A 19830-nucleotide genomic window follows, 5' to 3' on the forward strand; every position below is an offset into this window, starting at 1 on the left:
CCCCCTCTCTCTCTCTCTCTCCCGCTGGAAAGATCGAAAACTCACGAACTCTTCGTTCCCACTTTAATCTTTCAAACTGTTTGGTAATAATCTGCGATTACAGTGCATTACCATTCGATAGATCCAATCCAAACATTACAAATGAAAAAAACACACAAAACCATCATTCATGATCCATAGACATCTACGTTTAACACTACAGAGCAAAAGATTCTTCCAACAACAGCAATAACAGCGTAATAATAATCCATTGGTACTGACAGGCAAAACTAAAGAGACAGAGCTGTAGCCTAATCCTAAAGCATTTGAGAGAAAGAGAGACCGGATAAATCAGCCTTCGTAGTCTCCCTGTGCATATTTGTTCTCTGGGTAATACACAGCCACCACTTGGTTTCCTCCAAATTTCCGACCGTTCATTCCGGCCCGGGCCTTAGACGCACCATCCGTGTCCGCATACTCCAAGAACACCTGCCATATCAAAATCGTCACGTTGTAAGACGAGAAATGATCAGTAAAATCCTTATAAAACTCAGGATCGCCAGACTGGTAAAAAAGCTTTTTACCTTTCCTACTCCTGGGGTCGGTTCAGCGTTTGGATTAGGGCGTGGAATCACCACATTCACCAAGTTGCCTGCTCGAAAAACAGACTCACTTCAGATGTTATAAATGATTCTTAATGGCAAGGGTGGGAGGAACAAACCGATGAATGCTTTTACTCTCTAAATACAGGCCATAAACTTGTAGAATTTGTAATAAAGGGGAATCATCGGGGTTACTAGGTAAAATGCTTACCGAATTTTCCACCTTCTTGTCTCATGTCCTCCATTATATCTTCATATTCTTCGTCATCTTTGAGATCATCAGCTGTAACCACTTCAGTCAAGCAGACTATTTTTGTGGGCAACCCACCTGGTTGAAGCATAAGCCTCTGCCATGAAATGACACAACACACTTTTAATTCAGTAAAACTGATATATATACAGACATTCTCAGAAAACACAAGCAAGCAAACAAACAAACAAAAAAAGATTTTTCATATAACCTGAAGAGCAATCTGCTGCTGGGCATGAAGTAGGATGTCTTCCTGTTCAGGTTTAGGCTGAATAGAACCCTGGGTTGCACGCCTGACTGTAAGAGTCTTATCACCCATCTTAATCCCGTTAAGAGCAGCACACGCGATATCTGTAACTGAAGGATCTTGGTACACGCAGAATGCATATCCCTTTGAGTTTCCTGTTTCCCTGTCTTTCACGAGGTTGAAACCTCTGAGCGGTCCAAATGATTCCAACAGCTCTCTGATTTGTGCCTCTGTGAAATAGTAAGGGAGACCACCCACAAAAATACGGTCTGGACCCTCGAGCCCCCCAGTGGAACCAGGGGCCAACCCCACAGCAGCCAAGTTGAGATTGGGATTAGGTTGGCTCGGACCAAGAGTTGCAGCAAGGGACGGGTTATAGTCCGTTGGCCTCCTAACTTTTACAGGTACCCCCTGAGAATGCAGAAAATTAGGATGTTGGTACCGTTGATACTATCAGAATATTAAATGAGATGACGGATAGATTCCAAGAGTGCTTATTAATCCCCATTCTGGACTGATAAAGATTATATAAGAAACTGCTTTGGTTTAACTGATACAGAAGCGAGGGAATGAATTACCTCAAATATGATTCCATCTAATGCCATTGCATTACTGGCTTCCTCGACAGATCTCATTTCTACAAAAGCAAACTTCTTTTCATGGTTTATATACACGTTGACGACAGCATCGCCTACAAATGAGTAACCAGAGGGTAAGTTCTCCATCATACTGGAAACATTGGTCTATTCTTAAACAAAAATTTCCATAGACCTGGTCCAGCAGTATTTCCTCCAATAGCCGACATCACTTGGCTAAAGAAGGTTGCAACCGACTGAAAAGAAGAGACCCACATCAGTGGTCATAAAATTTGTTAATGCTGAAGTCACAAAGGAAATAGATATAAAAGCAGAGATAATAAGTTACCAACCTGTTCATTAGCAGTGGGAGGAAGGCCCCCAACATAGACTCGCCGAGCATGCCTGGTGGCCTGCTGCCAGAAAAAATAAATAATTGTAGGAATGAAATCTCAACAGAGGAAAAAGTGTTATAGATAAGTGAAGAAACAGCTCAAAAACACCGACCTGTTGCGTCATTGCCTGAACTGGCATAACAGGAAGAGCTCCCAATTGCTGAGTGATAAAACCAAAAAGGAAACGTCTATGAAAATGCCCATGCAAAAGACCTGGGGGAAGAGAGATTCCCATGTTTATACAAATAAAGAGACAGGAAAATGAACACATATGTACCTGACCAGGGACCATAGGGAACATGTTGGGGAACATCCCTGGGATGGCAGTATTTGTTGTCCCAGGAACCTGACCTGCTAGAAGAAATAGGTTCGCATCTTAGACTGTTAATCAGAAAATAAATTGTTCCGGAGTAGTGACCTACCAAAAATACAGATAACACCTTGCTATCTACAAAATCAACCAGTAGCCAATATCCCAGCATCTTACAAATACTGAGGAAAAAAAAGAATCAGCATATCCATGTTCTCTGGCCAAAATTTGCAAGACTAGATTACAGGCAATAGTTGCCAGTCGAAGATGAAGAATACCCATCAAAACCGTTGCACTGTTCCTCCTTGTACAATTAAAGCTAGAGAGGTCGGCTCAAGCTCATTGTCAGCACAGTGGGGCAACTACCCCAACATTGCCTTCTTACTACAAAAGATGACATAGAAACAAACACACAACACCAACAGAAGACAAACAAAAAAACCTCTCAGTTCTGGTACCACTTCACCAAGCAAACAAAAATAGTAATATGTCCTATCAAAAGGGTGTAATTTTATATGCTTCTGAGCACAAGGAAACGGTAAAAATGCAGCTTACCAAAGTCACACCGTGTAACTGATTACGATCTTTCCAAACTACGTAAACCAAAAACAACAAGCAGTTAAGATATATAAGAACGCTAAGGAGATGAAGAAACATATACCTGCTGCAGCAACAACAGTGGCAGCTAACATTGCAGAGGCAGGTGGTGCCATATCAAATCCGCTTACCCTCTTGCTGCAAGGGCCAGATTCAGAGGTTACACATATGATAAGATAAACAAGACCAAATGAACACAGACATAAACTACAAAAATCTTTTGTGTTGTCTAACCATACATTTCCCATGTGGTAATGTACCAAAAGCACCTAGGACATCGACAAAGCTACAAAAAGAAGACTATACCCTGAAGACTCAAAATGATAATTTCCACGCTGAATGGCTGATAAGTGATAACAAACAAAAAATTGGACAATAGTCAATAGATCCTTCCCCAATTGAAATGGAAAATAACCTAACACTAAAAAATTGTATCACTCTTCAAGGACAAAAACATCATAGGAACTTTAGTATAAGGGTTTCATTGATCTCATATAGCAAGGCATCACAATGACCAATATAAACATATGAAACTAAAAAAAATAGCAAAGAAATAGATTACCTCTTAGAACGTGAACGTGAACGGGACCGGGAATGTGACCGTGATCTATGTTCAGACCTAGACCTACGTTCTGAATGACCCCGTGACCGTGATCTATGTCGCCTGTGTCTGTCCTCTCTGTCTTGATCGTAATCCCTCCTCCTATAAGTAACAACAATACATTACCGCATCATCAATTTAAGAATAAGAAAACAAAAGGCTGAGCAAATGATCTATATTCTTTACTGTGTCCGTACCTGTCACGGTCCCGGCTTCGGTGATAATCATCATCATCATCACCACCATCCCTCTCACGTTCCCTTTTCTCACTATGTCCCCTGCTACGGTCTCTATGTCTGTGATGACGGTCTCGGTCCCTGTCCCTACTTCTCTCCCTATCTTCATCCCTGCTTCTCTCTCTATCCCCGTCCTTGCTTCTCTCCCTGTCTCTGTCCTTCTCGCGGTGACGATCGCGTTCCTTATCTTTATCCTTATCACGTCCCCTTTCACTGTCTCTTTCCTTGCTTCTTGAAGATTCTTTTTCAACATCATGGGACTCATGCTGCAAAAAAAATATATGAAACCGCGGACAAGAATCAATCACAGAGCTAAACCGATAAATTAAGGCATGAATACCACAATCAACTCTCATTCCTCGCTCAACCAGCCAAAAAAAAGGCAAACCCCACCAAAGCAGGAAAAAAACAGATCGCTTGTACATACCCGAGATTTAGAGTCACCATGATCGTTTTCACCGCCACGAGAATGAGGAGAAGCCCCATCTACGGCATAGTGGTTGTCGTTACTGTTGTGGTTATCGATGGCGGTGGCAACGCCGCCTCCTCCGTTACCTTCGTAGCTCATAATCGCTTCAGAGTCTGCCTTCTTGGTCGAATTACTTCTCCAGCGTAACTCGTCTCTCACTGCGCAGTTGGTGGGGGAGAGAACATGAAAAAAAACCCTAGCTCGAGTGGATTAATGGAGCGTGAAGATTCTTCTAGGAGGAAGGTGAAGGGGTATTTCAGTAATTTCGTCTGCTTCGATCCACAAAAACGTATTGGGCCTAAATATGGGCCTCCAATTTTTTTTATCAAAACAAGCCCGATATAAAGTAATGAAGCCCAATGAAATTACTTGATCTACTGCAAGAAGCCCACCGGGCTATGATATTTTTTTTTGCATTTTGGTTATTGTTTTTTTCAAGAAAAATCCAGTATATCAAATCAATTAATAATGTAACGAAGAACATCCTTTCATATGTAGATGTGCTGTATTCCAATAAAAAAAAAATAGTAGATATGTACGCCACGTACGATAAGAGTCCGACATGGATACCAATAAATATTACGGATGTACCCGTATCCTTTGATTACAGTCAAAGTAGGCTAAACCGGATAAATTTTTCTCCGATTTTACGATCGTACCAAAACCGGAAATTGAAATCAATCCAAACATTGAACGTCAAACGGCCTCACTTACATACAACAAACCTTTTAATTAGATGGGTGATCAAACGGCCTCGACGAATGGCTGGCAGATTCCTACGGCGTGGCCGGAAGAGGCATTATTAATCTAACGTGCTTTGCTATCGCACCCGCATCCTGGAAGTTCAGGTACGCCAAATCAATTCTATTGATCAAGTACTTACTCTGATCCACTACTACTTTCGTTCTCCACGAAAAAATATGGTCTATTTTATTCCCACCATCTCCTAGTGTGGCATGGAGTAAACCTGTCTGGTTCTCCAATGTTGTTCCTAAACACTCATTTCTTATATGGTTAGTAGTGAAGAATAGGCTGTCTTCCCGTGATAGATTGGTAACTTGGGGCATAAACACTCGTAGTTTATGTGTACTATGTGGTGAGGAGGATGAAATGCTAAACCACATTTTCTTCAATTGTTCTTATTCCACTCTGCTACAAGGATGTCAAAATGAGCCGAGCTCGTGAGCCAGCTCGAGGTTGGCTCCTTTTTTATCAAGCCGAGTCAAGAATATTTGAACCCAAATAAAAATGCGTCAGCTCACCATGAGCCGAGCCCAAACGAGCTAGTTCGGTCGGCTCGCGAACTGGAGTAAAATAAAATATTTCTTACGTTGAAACTTAAAAGTATTGATATTGTTTAGTATGATATTTTGATTTGGAGATAAATTTTTTATATATAGATTCAGATTTGAAGATGGTTTTTTGTAAATGGATTAAGATGTGATTGGATATGGATGGATTATGATCTGATTGTACATGGATGGATTAAGATCTGAAAATGATTTTTTGTATATGGATGGATTGTGATTTGATCTACCTGAAGATAATTTTTTGTATATGGATTTTTATGTTGATGTATCGATATGATTTTATATAATTTGATATGATTTTTTTAGATATTTAGAAAAATATGAGCCGGTTCGGGAACCGGCTCGCGAGCTAAGCGACTTGGGTTGAGTCATGAATTTTCTGGCCCAAATAAAAATGGGCTTAACGAGTTGAGCTGAAAATGAGCTGGCTCGAAATGAGTTGGTCCGAGCTGGCTCGTTTGACATCCCTACTCTGCCATGGCCGACGGTTTTACACAACTCTCCACTAGCTACATCAACATGCAACACATTCAATGGAGCATTTGGATTGGCTGGATACCTGCACATGCAACACTCTGCTTTGGTTCATGACTTTGCTTCTTTTCCAAGCCACGGTCTATATGATTTGGCTTGAAAGGAATGCTAGAATACATGGATCACCACATCGATCTGCTGACATCATTCGCAAAGACATCCTCCGATACACTAGGCGTACTTACCATCTGGTTCTGCTACTTTGATCCACTGTAATTGCATTACATCCTTTTGACTTTGCTCTACTCATGATGTAACAAACTCTTGTATTATGTACATGGACAGTATAAATATATACGACTTTACCGGAAAAAAAAAATATTTCATTTTTTAACACATGGCTCGATATGCGGTTGGATAATCGACAATTGAGTATGTGAATAATGTAAGTTATTCAACATAGATATTTTTTTTATGACGGAGAGAATCATCACGATCTTTCGAGTGCGAAGTAAATCCAAAAATCTCACATAATAGTCTGTAAACCACATCAAATAAACAAACCAGTTAAAACTGACAGATTAAAAAAACCTCGTAATCTAAAGTATATAACCCATAACTTCCAACTAAACGATAAGGTTCTCAACCGAGTTGTAGACTTTCTCTAATATGATTATAAAAGTGTTGCTTGTATCTATTAAAAATTATAAAATTGTCTTTAATATATATAAGTATCATTGATGTGTTTTGAATTTATAAATATAAATATTTTTTATAAAATTCGTGTAGTGTCTTTTTTTTTCCGGCATCCAAAATCACGAATAGGAAGTCGGGTGGAGTGATAGATACTTTGGAAGGGATGGTACGGCAGGAGGCCGACAAGTCACAGCCCCACTTCGCTGTCATTCATTCATGCGTTTCGTGATCGTGACTCCCATTTCACATGCCCGCCTTGATTCTCAATTTCTATTAAAATATCGCTGCAATAGTAATTGTATTGGATTCTGAATCGTCAAAAACTTTGTGTTTGATTTTTTTTTTTCATTGTCTTTATAATATGCAAATAATACAAAAATATTATCTATATTGATTTATATAAGTATACATTAAAAAACCATATAAGTTTCCCTTAACCAATACCAAGGAAAATGCAATGATATAATTATTGAAAAAATCAATAAGCAAACAACAAAATATTATTACAAATAATTAACGAATATGTGAGCTGTTAATGAGATTGAAAAAGCGATTAATCTCAATCATATGATATAACCAAATAATAATAATTAATGGGTTGTTGGTTCTATGATATTGCTGTTGACTTTCTTTTCAATGTCGAACGTAAAACTGAGAGAGAGAGAGAGAGAGAGAGAGAGAGAGAGAGAGAGAGAGAGGGAAATATCCAATGGAAAAGGGTCATTGGTTCATTTAATTCAATGAAAGTTTTGCATATCATATATTATATATCATCAATTTAATATATGATTATGTTTCAAATATTGGTTTTTATTTAATGATTTTCTGTTAAAAATATATCATTTTCTTTACCATATGTGTGTGTATGAAACAGAAAACACCAAATGATCATAAAATGTTGTTAAACCAAAATCTATGGGATGCTAATGAAAACATATATCAAGTCAATATATATACACACATGCTCATATTGAATATATATATATATATATATATATGTATTGTTTAAGTGGATGCTTTGGGACGTACCAAGAATTAAAATATTTCAGATTGTTTAACTGATTATTGTATCATTGTATGCATCAACGAATGTCTTTTTTTTTTTTGATAATCCGAAAGTTCACCGAATCTTTTTGGTCCGACTATATCTCCCAAAAAACCGGGGAAGTCTAGGTGAATGCCCCTCTCCACGCTTGGATTTGAATCCAGGTGAGAACATGTTTTGCATGTTCTATCACTACTAGGTCACCCAAGCTTGGATAACGAATGTCTTCTTTCTATAGAATATAAACTCGCAAATAAAAATATATTAAAATAAAGTAGAAAGCAAATATATTCAACGGGGGAAAAAATACCAAATTCCTTACTGTTTTCCATTCGGAATATCTAACACTTTTTTTTTAAACAGACAATTTATCTTATGCCAATTGAAATATCATAACTATGAACATAAATTTCAATTCCAGTATACAATATCAAATTGAGATCGAATAACATTAATTTAATTATTTTAATCTCCAGTTCAATTTTAAAAATAATAAAATCCGAATATAATTCAAATAAAAAATGGAGGATATTTATAAAAAAAAATCGTAGGTTTCTAAATTTTTATTTAAAAGCAAAATTATGGTCCATTTGCATCTCCACCACTATTAATCTGGCAACACATGTTAAGTGATCCTAGTACATATTCTAAAAAAAATTGACTTATGCATCAAAATTATATTACTTAAATTATTATATTTTAACAAAAAATCGAATATACTTAGCTTAAAGTATGATTTGCATGCAAAAAATGAAAGGAATTGCATCTAATTCCGTAGAATTACAGATAAGCTTTAAAATTGCATGCTCCTTTAATTAAAGAACGTTGCAATTAAAAAAAAAAAAGATGCTGTGCCTAGAAGATGACAACGACAGTCAAATTGATGGAACTCTTCTGGTTTTAATTTTAAATATATCGATATTTTTTAAATATTTTAAAAAATAAAAGGTTAGTTGGACATCTTTGATTGATTATAATTTCTCGTTTTGCGTCTCGAGTTTCGATTATAGTTTGGTAGATTTGGGTATTTTATCGTGTTTTAATTCTATTATTATTTTTTATTCGGGTTTGTAATAAATATTTTATTTTCATTATAATTTCCCCTACTTAAATTATGTGGAGGCCATAAGTACATAACACGCTAGAATATTCTATTTTGACATTTATGTATTTATATAACCATAAAAAGCAATATTCTTTTTTTTTTATTTTGTTCCAAATTAAAAGCACTAATAAAGATTTTCAGACAAAAAACGACCGTTGGGAATTTTACCGCGCTTGCTTTTCGTCTTTTTTTTAGTGTGAAATGAACAAATCCCAAAACTGATCTTCAGAAAAAAAAAATAGAATATATATATAAAAAAAAACAGATCGGAAATTCGGAGAGAAAAGAAAGATATCTGAAAGGGAACTTCGTGCATGGGCAACAACGACACAAGAAGAATCTCCCTGCAACAAAAGCTGTCTTCGTCATTGTCCCACTTCTAATTTCAGGTTTTCCTCGATCTAGGGTTCTTCTTCTGCGCATTCTTCCCTCCGTCTTCTGCTTTTTCCAGTTCATCCGAGATTTTGAAGTCCCTAAGCAGATTCCAAGTGGTGGGTACTCCTCGAATCCCCGTATTTCTCGGATTAGTTTCGATTTGATTTGGATTTCTGTCCCCAGCATCGATCGAATTGTATCTGCTGTTTATACAGAGAGTAGAACATGAGATTCCTTTGCCAGATATTAAGTTTTCCTTCCGTTTCTTCGGCGTTGTTTGCATGTATACCCAAGTTGGATAGAAGCCTTTCACTAGCAAATTTGATTAGTCTGATTTCTATCTGTTCGAAGAAATGCTGCTTTGAAAATTTGTAGAGTGGCTTTCTTCAGGATTGAGCAACTGATGATCACTTCATTTCTGGGCAGAGTGGATGAGGTTTTAGTTGCCCAGAGAAACGTGGAGATCCATTGTTAGATCACTTGTTAATGTCTATCTAATCCTCGAACCCAACTTTAGCTAATCTCTCTTAGAGAAAATGCGATTCATTGTGATGGACAAATGATGGAGATTCCAGGAAAATTAGCCATTTGCTGGTTTTATGCTCAAAGGAACAACAATAAGCAACGGGTTTGGATTTATTTATTTATTTTTGAATACGAGACATACTAGATAATACTTTTACATCCATTTGGAGTTCTGAATGCAATACTTTTACCTCCATCAGCTTATGCATTACTGTATATATCTTGTGTTCAGAGAAATGGTTAAACCGGGCAATGCATCGCAGATAAGGCCGATGAAAACTGTATAGAAAGTCACATTACTTTCTGGATTGTGGTCGAGATGGAGACAAGAAGGTACGTGTTCTTGTCAATGGATCTTCTTGCAGTGCACTTCCCTTTCCCATTTTCTTACATGCGATTAACAAACTATGAACTCTGCTGGTTTTAAAGTGTACTTTTAAACTTTTGCTCAGGTCTGGAGAGAAAGAATTCCCGAATGGCGATTCCTATACCGGAGAATTGAAAGGAGAACTTCCTCACGGGAGGGGAAAATACTCGTGGTCAGATGGAACTTTCTACGAGGGTGATTGGGAAGAAGGAAAAATCTCTGGGAAAGGAAAGCTTAAATGGTCGTACGGGGCAGAATATGAGGGAGATTTCTCTGGAGGATACCTTCACGGTTTTGGGACCTTAACTTCTCCTGATGGGTCAGTCTATAATGGAGCCTGGAGAATGAATGTAAGGCATGGTTTAGGAAGGAAGGAGTATTCTAACTCGGATATATACGACGGTTCTTGGAAAGAAGGATTGCAAGAAGGAAGTGGTAGTTATTCTTGGAACAATGGGAACAGGTATATAGGGAATTGGAAGAAGGGTAAGATGTATGGGAGAGGGGTCATGAGGTGGGAAAATGGCGATCTTTTCGACGGGTTTTGGGTTAACGGGTCCAGGCATGGCTCGGGGGTTTACAGATTTTCGGACGGAGGTCTCTATTTCGGGACATGGACTCACGGTCTGAAGGATGGGAAAGGAACCTTTTATCCTGCAGGAATTAAGCATCCTTCTCTGAAGAAGTGTTGTCACTCTCTTGAGTACAACGACACCAGGAATTTCCTCCTTTCTCGAAGTTCGTCGATAAATCTCGAGGAAGTAAGGCATTCGAGAACCATCACGCGAAGTCTTTCTGAGAAAATACCGACAAGTGTAACGATTAGGAATTCGGGTAGAATATCAGATAGGTTTCTTCCGGATGAGAATAAAAATCCTGTTGTTTATGAGAGGGAATACATGCAAGGAGTTCTGATTAGAGAACGCGTCTTGAGTTGTGGCGACATGTCTCATAAGACGAAGCCTCCGAGCCGCCCGAAAGAAGTCGGGACTAGCACTTGTATCAACCTTTTCGGGGGCAGACAAAGTTACTATCTAATGCTTAATCTCCAACTTGGTATCAGGTAAACAAGATCGATACCTTAACTCGTTTATCTTTTATGGAAGCCCGGAATAATATGTCGAGAAAATTTTAACACATTATTTCTACAATTTCTGCACAAAAGAAAAGGAGAGAATCTGTATATAAATGTGTTCTGACAGCTTATGCATACTTCTATAATCTTACAAGACAAATCTTTTCAAGCTCACAGGTACACTGTCGGGAAAATCACGCCTGTTCCAAGACGGGAAGTCCGTGCTTCCGACTTTGGAAATAAAGCAAGAATCAGAATGTTCTTCCCTAGGGAAGGTTCTCAGTTTACACCACCGCACAAATCTATCGATTTCTACTGGAAAGACTATTGTCCAATGGTTTTCAGGTAAACCGATTTTCCTTTTCGCCAAATAATGCAGACTAACTTAGAATCCGAGTGGAGAATAGCATATAAACCAGGTAATATAGTCATGTAAATTCGGTAGAGAAGTGACATTTCTTGCATACTTATGTTCATATGGTCTGTTGCTTTCGGCATTATATTAGCCGATACATGAACTCAAATCCACGGTTATCTGTTCTGTAATGCGAATGTTTCAGGAATTTGAGGGAGATGTTCAAGTTAGATGCTGCAGAGTACATGATGTCTATTTGTGGTGATGATGGCTTGAGGGAAATTTCTTCTCCAGGCAAAAGTGGAAGTCTCTTCTATCTTTCTCATGATGACAGATTTGTCGTGAAGACATTGAAGAAATCCGAACTGAAAGTCTGAAACTCTATCTGATCTACGTATTTTTCGTATACGGATATACGTATTTTTTGCAGTATATTTCATGTTTATAATTATCACCGTTAAACGAATACGATCTTTCGGGTTTACAGGTTCTACTCAAGATGCTGCCTAAGTACTATGATCATGTAGGGACGGTTTTTATGTAGTTGTAACTGGTGGCTGAAAAATCTTTCTCGATGTCACTCTTGATCCTTTTCCTTTAAATTATTGCAGCTTAAACATAACCCACCACTATTACTTTAGTCAGTTCCTGTAATTGACATCTAAGTATGTGGTCAGTGGGTTTTCCGACATTTGACGTGCAAGCTTTTTCTTTTTCAGGTCAGAAAACAGAAAACCCTCTACTTTTCCTTGGGCAGTACAGTGACGATGAGCCGAAAATATCGGTTAAGAGAGATAATGCTGCTGCTGTGGATAGTTCATTAGCCCATAACAAGGAGCAGGTAATGAATGGTATTTAATTTTTGAAAAAACCGTGTCCTGGTAATGATTGTAATTTTTTATCTATCGGCTATTATCTTGGTCTTGTTGGTATCAGTTTGTCGTAATTATGGGTAGGGAAATATGAAAACACACTTATAACAAAATTCTTTGGAGTTCACAGGATCAAACTCAAGTGGGGCAAGAAGGTATGAAACATTTTACTTGGTTTCTTTTTTTTAATGATTGATTTTCCATTTTCCATTGTTGGTTTTCTAGAATATAAAAAGATCTTGTGAATTCTCTTATAGGTAAGGTTCGTGGTCATGGGGAACATGTTCTGTACAGAACTGAAGATTCATCGTCGTTACGATCTTAAGGGCTCATCTCAAGGGAGATTCACTGACAAGAACAAGATAGAGGAGAAGACAACCTTAAAGGATCTTGATCTTGCCTATGAATTTCACATGGACAAGCTCCTAAGAGAGGCACTCTTCAAGTGAGAATCTTGATCTTCAAAGCGCATTTTTTTACATCGTTTGCGCATTTTTTGCGATATATATTTTCGGGTTATTGTTTTTTTTTTGCAGGCAAATCGATCTGGATTGCTCGTTCTTGGAATCGCTGCAAATCATAGATTACAGCCTTCTGTTGGGATTGCATTTCAGAGCACCCGAGCATCTCGATAATATCCTCGAGCCTCCTAACTCGATGTCGGATCAAGATAGTGTCGCTTCGGTGGAAGGTAAAGTTCGTCGGGATTGGGAAAAATGACAAAAGAGAAAGGATCCACCATCTTCTTCTTCTTGTTTTTAAATTTTAATACATGTTCTCGGTTTGTGTTTTTCTTCAGCTGGTTTGTCTCAGGAACTGTCCATTCCTCCGAAAGGATTGCTTCTGGTAAGACATGAGCCGAGTTCAGTGAATACGGAGCCTGGTCCACACATAAGAGGAAGTGCACTAAGAGCATTCTCTGTCGGAGAGAAAGAAGTTGATCTTATCTTGCCTGGTATCACAAGGTAACTTCCTTCTCAACTCCAAGATTTTGATGATTCTGTTACATGTGGGCATGAGTCGAGTTAACTATCCGAGTTTTTCGGTGTATCCGATCTTGCTTCGGCTTTCCTCAAATTTTTCGGTTGGACTATCCGATATTTGACCTCGTAAGGGTCGTTCCCATCCTACGAAGGGGGCAAGGTGAGCGACATGAGGAGACTTGGCCCCATGAGAGAGAGGGGTGGGGGTAAGGCAAGCAGCATGAAGAGGTGAAGGGGGCCTCTGACGAGGCCGAGAAGAGAGAGATAAGAGGGCGATGAAAGACTTAAACAATGTCTGAGGAGCGACGACGGGGAAGACGACCCTCATCTCTCATCACTTTTTCTCGACGAACAGTCTCTCGTTAAAAGTTAAAACTGTAACTCATCGCCCTCGTCACGTCATCTGCCCTCATCACCCCCTTCATGCCCTCCCATCCTCTCCCCTTTTAACTACTCGAAATCTCGAGTGTCAATGTCCACCCATGGATTCAGTGAGATCTTGTCCCAATACGTCACGTGCTCTTTCGTACATGGAATAAGGTTGTGTGTTTCTGGTCAGGCTGCGAGTACAGCTAGGAGTGAACATGCCGGCTCAAGCTCACCACAAGGTGCTCCAGGAGGAAGAAGAGAAGACGACGAGCATCGAGCTGTTCGAGGTATACGACGTCGTTCTCTACATGGGAATCATCGATATCCTTCAAGAATACAACATGAGGAAGAAAGTGGAGCATACCTGCAAATCCCTCCACTACGATCCCTCCTCCATTTCTGTCATCCAACCCAAGCTCTACTCCCAGCGTTTCACACGTTTCCTCCGCAAGGTCTTCCCACCACAGTCATCTTAATACTTAAACTTTCTGTCATTTTGTTACAAGAATCTAAATACTACATTGTATTATTATTACAAAGAAGACACCCGTAATACAGAAAAGTATATGTTCTCCAAACATCATTTTTAAATATAATCATACAAAGAAAAAAATCTCATTTGGAGCCAAGGGCAAAGGATAATTTGGGACGAGATTTGTTCTTACCCAACAGTTTCATCTGTTTAAGTCGTTCTTCTTCCTCTTCCGCTTTCTTCCGTCTCATCGCCTCTTCTTTCTGCCGTTGAAGCTCTTCTAGCTCCCGATAACGCTCCTCCTCTTTACTCTGCCTCTCCATTGCTTCTTCTCTCTCGGCTTCTTCTACTTTCCTCCTGTTCTCTTCCACCGTTTTCTCTAGTTCCTCTCTTTCTCTCCTTTCTCGTTCCTGCATTATATTAACAATGCCCCAATCAAAAACCCTCAAACAGCATTCTGTAACAAGATTTATACACTAGAAACTGAGCAAAATTATGTAAAAAAGAAGATTATCAATTATGACAAGATCCAGCACTCAATTCACATTTGACACTTAATCAATTGTTTCGTATGGTACAACGTATAATCAGTGATCTACAATGGCTAAAGAACATATTGAAATGGATTATAATGTTGAATCAACGTTCTTTTTTTTGCAGCACTCAGGTTTTAAGGACTTAACTCGTTTATGAAAATTCTCTTGAGGAAACACTTACCTCCCTTTCTCTTGCTTCAATAAGAGCAGCTTCCTTTTCTCTCTCAAGTTGAGCAGCGACTTTTTCATGAAGTCTTCTCCGTCCTTCCTCCAACTGCCTTTGAATTTTCAATTTAATTTCCTCAGACTGTAAGCTTTCCTCGACCTTTTTTCTAATAGCTTCCTCCACCCTTTTTGCAGTTTCTTCTTCTATTAGCTTCCGTTCTGCTTCCAGCTGCCGCCTGAGATGCAAACCCAGCAGAAAAAGTTAGAAGAGGAGCCCTTTGTAGATTGAAAACCTAAATGTCACCTGAACCTTGCCATTTCTTGATATCTTCAACCCTGAAGAGCAACAGAGCCGGAAAATAATTCCAAGTCCCAGAAAACAGTTTTGAGGATACATCCATATATGTCTAGAGGTGGGTTAAAGAAAGCATAGATAGCAACATTGGAATCTTTTCAGATTTCCATAGCACTGACAAAGCAGAAAAGAGAATAAAACTTTCAGTAAATAAGAGAGATTAGACTAATAGCATTCAGAATAATGAGGATAATAAGATAAAGAAAACTAACTACTTTAGAACTTCAAGTTTAAATGTATGACAGTATGAGGAGCTGGTATGATTAAATAGATCTGCCGCACATGCTCGCCATGATAAAGACAATTCATAAATGGTGAACTGCAAAATGCAATTTCATATATCTCAGGTGAAAAGGGAGCTCAAGTTCAGATGTCCTTATTGTACATGAAAAGTATGTTACTGCAAACAACTGGAAATGAAAACAAACAATTGTAGTGCCAACGTAAAAAAACCACAGTTAAATCACAAGAAATCTTCAATTCAAAATAATTTAATGAAAAGCAGTACATCTGCGGAATTGGGCAGGAACGGAATATCCATTTAAAATTCAGATACTAACAGAAAAGTAGTATATATGATCAAAGTGGTTGAAAGCAGGAAGAAACTCTAAATAGGGAACACATATTGTAAATTTTTAAAAAAAAATACCTTTTTCTCTCTTCTTCTTCTTCTCTTCTAAGCTTCTCTCCTGTGTTCCTACATAGTGCAGCTCCAAGACTTGGAGTTGAAGATCTATGGTCAGGAGATAGAGAAGAACTCCTACTCCTTTTTCTTTTGTAACGTTTCAGAGTTGGGGAACGACGCCTAGGAGTAAGAGATCGACTCCTATGGCGACTAGGAGAAATAGAACGACTTTTTCGCCTGTACATTCACAATAAAAGAAAAGAAAAGGCAGTAAGCAAAAGCCCAAGACGTAGGAACTACCGACCACATAAAAACTAGGCATCAGGTAGTAGCCCACACCGTTTCACATAATAAAAACAAAAGTATGTGCAGTTACCTCATACACTGATAAGAATAACCAGCTCCAACTTTTACCACATGAAGAAGCTAATGTCACAATGGATCAATGAAAGAACACCAATCGGCAACCCATCACCTGCTCACTTCCCCTCCCATACAACGGGAAGAAACTGAGCTTTTAATAACATAAATAGCATGCATCCTCTCTTCCTAACTAAGCAATCACGCTCTCATGATTATACTACGCATCATCATGTTCTTGCTTACAAGTCAACCAACATAGCTACCGCTTTTTTTTCAGAGAAAATCATATGAATTGCACAGGGGCAAACAGACACTATTACCAACTGGAATGCTGAACGATTAAAACCAACCAGATCCAATCTTACCAAATATGGCTGTGAAGCTAAAACTTACAGCTCAGATGATAAATCATATTTGATCTTGTTAACACTTATCACACTACATAGTACATATTATAGTCTACAAGTTAATGTTGTGTTCTCCTACAGGCACCACCATAAATTTCAGAAATGAATACAATAAACGCAGCAGCATCCAGGTTATTCGCTCCTTTATGGAAGAAAGATAGACGATCATGACACTGCTACAGGAACAAGAGAATCAATACAGAAGGATAAGATGAGTACAAATTAACCCCGAAAATTTTGCGTTTCTGATTGGCAAGATACATATCTGAGTTTCAGAAATCTTCCTTGTAGTGGCTCCGGGCATAAACCAATAAAATAATGGAAAGGGAAAGCACAGAAAATCTACGGGATCACCTGCTATGCAAATAAGATGAGCGTGGCGAAGGGATTCTATCCCTTCGGCTTCTCCTGCTATGCCTATCCCTTGCAGGAGACCTCGAGTACTTCCTATGACGTGAAGGGGAACGAGATCTTGACCGCGACCTCGATAAGTCCCGAGGCATCTTTAAATGCCACAGCAGTATCTTTCTCTACACGAGCTCGGATTAATGTCTGACCTTCCAGAAACGCACCCGATTTTCTGCGAAGTCCAGATTCAACAACTAAGTAAACATCGACACACTATATCCATAAATTTGCAATTTTTTTTGCTGCAGCTTACGAGAATGACCACTTGCCATCAAAATCTTCAAGATCACAGTAGCATTGTAAATCACAACCAGAATGAGTATTCCCAGAAATCGAGCAACACAAACCTAGCGACAAACTTGAGATTCAGCCATGATTTCAACAGTATTTCAAAGATCTCGTCACAAAGCCAGTCAACTCTAAGACGAAAAAAGAAAATCTCGTTTTCGTGCTTTCACATCTTAGCTCATACACCCAATTTCAGAGAAATTCCACCAATAAAACGTAAAACAAGAAAATTGATAAGAAGCCCGAGGATGGGGGAGAAACCTTGGTTAATGGAAAATCACAAAGAAACCCTAATCAAAACAATCACAATTCCCAGGAAAATCAGCTGAAACCTAGCCACCAGAAATCGCTTACCAAGAATCGGCAACAGTCGTAGGAAGAAGATTCGGAAGGGAGAAAAACTCGTATGATACACTTTTATATATTGACTTTATTGTTTTCCAGATAAAATCGAGCTATTTAATTTAATTTGGTTTATACGACGTCTTAGGGTTAACGCAACGGCGCACACAAACAAGATAATAATAAATATTGTCCTGAAAATAAAAAAACTAATACATTATTTTTTATTTTTGTAACACATTTAATGGCAAATAATTTCGTGTATAATTTACATATATATATATGTAATATACCGATATATGTAAAGAAAACAATTACTAATTGTAGTGTTTGGTAAGTCTGTCATGTCATGCCTTCTAAAAAAAAGCTTAATTTATAATCTTTATTATTATTATTATTAAGTTGAATTGTTGTTGAATTCCACTTAATCACTTTCAAACTAATTACGTTGGAATTGAGGGGCACTTGATGTACAAAATCACAAGTAAAGCATTTTTACCGAAATCCATGGGTTTTTGGTATGTAAGTATGTAACATAGGTTAAGGTAATTTAATCGGGTGGAAGTTCGGTGAATTTTCGAAGTAAAAAAAAAGTAATCAGTAAATTTTAACAGATTTTGAAATTTCTGGATCTCAATCTCAATCTCGCGTGTCCGAATACTACTTAGTTATTTTTCGTTTTCCCAGTTTTTTTTTTATGTCGATTAGGGTTTTTCATAGATCGATTACAATTTAGGGATGCTACTGTGATCGGTGGTTTTTCACGGACGATATCGATTTTTAGGGTTCATACTTGCTTGCTTTTGTGAATATATATATATATATATATATATGTTACAGTGTTACTATGTCTGTGAGCAATTGTAAGGCAATACATTTACTCTCATGATCCATCATTATAGCATCCGAATACAATGAAACTACTACACTTTATTCATCATCATCATCATCATCATCATCATCATCATCATATACACCAGAGAAACCATATTTATACGGCTATATGCGAAACCGATCAAGAAGGATGAACCTTGTTACCGGAAGCAGCCTTCCAAGCAGACCTCATGGACGCAGCGGCGGAGTTCATCGCCGCCGCCATGTACCGCTTTGCCGCCGCCGTTGCAGCCTTCTCCATCAGATTCCCGCCCCGCCGTGCTCTCTCCGCCTTCTCCTCGATCTCCCTCAGCTCCTCCGCCTCCATCCTCTCCATCTCCTCCACCGTCCTCCTGTACTCCTCCATCGCCATCTCCATTTCCCTGAAACCCCCAAATCCGAAATTCTTCACATCGAAACACCGGAAAACGGAAAACGGCGGCGGAATCTTACCGATCGAGGCAATCCTCGGCCTGGCGGAGAGATTCCTCAGCGTCGTCGAGCTCCTGTTGCTGTTCGGCTTCGAGAGCAGCCCAAGCCTTGTAGGACTCGATTTCGAAGAGGCGCATGAGATCTTCGATGGTGGAGGGGTCGAAGGATCTGTCGGTAAGGGCTTGATCGGAGAGGAGTGTGAAATGGGAAATTAGGGCATCCATGGACGAGGACGATGAAGGTGGAAGAGAGAATCGTGTGCTTTCGTTGTGGTGGAGAATTTTGCTGCAAGTGGAAAGATCGGTGACGTTGGGTTGGGGGATAGGATTTGTCAAAGTGGGTCACGCGACAAAACTAATTTATTTATTTTTTTCTTCATTCATTTCATTTTTTTAATCCTTTAGAAACAATTTTTCTTCTAGCGGATTATAGAAAAACAACAACGCACAAATTTTAATAAAAAAAGAGTGAGACAATGATAAACGTTAGAAAAGATTACACGGAGTGGTGAGCTATTACAGAAGGTAATGAAACACGACTAAATTTTATAAATCAGAAAATTAATCTAAAGATAAAACCCCGATAGATATGTTTAAATGTTAATGTGAATGAATGGTGGACACTTTAAGATGATATTTATGATATGGAATGGTTATTAAGAAATCTTGAATCCCCTATAAAAAATAGAATTCTCCGGATTATTATGAACAATAAAACACATGTTATAAAGAGTTTGTATATCTATGATATTC

The 19830-nt window shown here is 38.6% G+C and overlaps 4 protein-coding genes across 14 annotated transcripts; 1 reads left to right on the forward strand and 3 right to left on the reverse strand.

The window, feature by feature from the left end:
* Positions 1 to 79: 79 nt before the first annotated feature.
* On the reverse strand, positions 80 to 4468 carry LOC104819211 (splicing factor U2af large subunit B). 8 transcript variants are annotated; one of them, XM_010549197.2, is made up of 13 exons: positions 4220 to 4468; positions 3754 to 4058; positions 3518 to 3658; positions 3020 to 3093; positions 2326 to 2399; positions 2161 to 2208; positions 2007 to 2066; positions 1850 to 1910; positions 1657 to 1769; positions 1043 to 1489; positions 793 to 928; positions 564 to 631; positions 80 to 468 (listed from the first exon to the last, which is right to left on the reverse strand). In XM_010549197.2, the coding sequence occupies exons 1-13, from the start codon at positions 4358 to 4360 to the stop codon at positions 331 to 333; spliced, it is 1806 nt and encodes a 601-aa protein (XP_010547499.1). In that variant the 5' UTR covers positions 4361 to 4468; the 3' UTR covers positions 80 to 330. The 8 variants fall into 8 exon arrangements, with proteins under 8 accessions (XP_010547499.1, XP_010547490.1, XP_010547481.1 ...); XM_010549188.2 differs by having other exon boundaries at positions 2326 to 2402; XM_010549179.2 differs by having other exon boundaries at positions 2007 to 2069; positions 4220 to 4462.
* A 4684-nt stretch (positions 4469 to 9152) lies between these two features.
* LOC104819262 (phosphatidylinositol 4-phosphate 5-kinase 7) lies at positions 9153 to 14313 on the forward strand. Of its 2 annotated transcripts, none has more exons than XM_010549254.2 (11): positions 9153 to 9382; positions 10024 to 10124; positions 10244 to 11221; positions 11411 to 11578; positions 11794 to 11959; positions 12076 to 12111; positions 12541 to 12615; positions 12718 to 12905; positions 12997 to 13151; positions 13260 to 13425; positions 14003 to 14313. In XM_010549254.2, the coding sequence occupies exons 2-11, from the start codon at positions 10111 to 10113 to the stop codon at positions 14286 to 14288; spliced, it is 2232 nt and encodes a 743-aa protein (XP_010547556.1). In that variant the 5' UTR covers positions 9153 to 9382; positions 10024 to 10110; the 3' UTR covers positions 14289 to 14313. The 2 variants fall into 2 exon arrangements, with proteins under 2 accessions (XP_010547556.1, XP_010547564.1); XM_010549262.2 differs by having other exon boundaries at positions 9153 to 9280.
* A 9-nt stretch (positions 14314 to 14322) lies between these two features.
* LOC104819278 (uncharacterized protein At1g10890-like) lies at positions 14323 to 17892 on the reverse strand. 3 transcript variants are annotated; one of them, XM_010549275.1, is made up of 5 exons: positions 17786 to 17892; positions 17090 to 17315; positions 15990 to 16202; positions 15002 to 15221; positions 14323 to 14694 (listed from the first exon to the last, which is right to left on the reverse strand). In XM_010549275.1, exons 2-5 carry the CDS (start codon positions 17236 to 17238, stop codon positions 14428 to 14430), a joined length of 849 nt encoding a protein of 282 aa, XP_010547577.1. In that variant the 5' UTR covers positions 17239 to 17315; positions 17786 to 17892; the 3' UTR covers positions 14323 to 14427. The 3 variants fall into 3 exon arrangements, with proteins under 3 accessions (XP_010547577.1, XP_010547593.1, XP_010547602.1); XM_010549291.1 differs by lacking the exon at positions 17786 to 17892 and adding an exon at positions 17397 to 17417; XM_010549300.1 differs by lacking the exon at positions 17786 to 17892 and having other exon boundaries at positions 16342 to 17183.
* A 729-nt stretch (positions 17893 to 18621) lies between these two features.
* On the reverse strand, positions 18622 to 19405 carry LOC104819299 (eukaryotic translation initiation factor 3 subunit A). Its single transcript, XM_010549313.2, has 2 exons — positions 19100 to 19405; positions 18622 to 19029 (listed from the first exon to the last, which is right to left on the reverse strand). Exons 1-2 carry the CDS (start codon positions 19300 to 19302, stop codon positions 18789 to 18791), a joined length of 444 nt encoding a protein of 147 aa, XP_010547615.1. The 5' UTR covers positions 19303 to 19405; the 3' UTR covers positions 18622 to 18788.
* Positions 19406 to 19830: the final 425 nt, after the last annotated feature.

The sequence above is a fragment of the Tarenaya hassleriana genome, unplaced genomic scaffold (genome assembly GCF_000463585.1).
Source record: "Tarenaya hassleriana unplaced genomic scaffold, ASM46358v1 Cleome1, whole genome shotgun sequence".
NCBI lineage: Eukaryota > Viridiplantae > Streptophyta > Magnoliopsida > Brassicales > Cleomaceae > Tarenaya > Tarenaya hassleriana.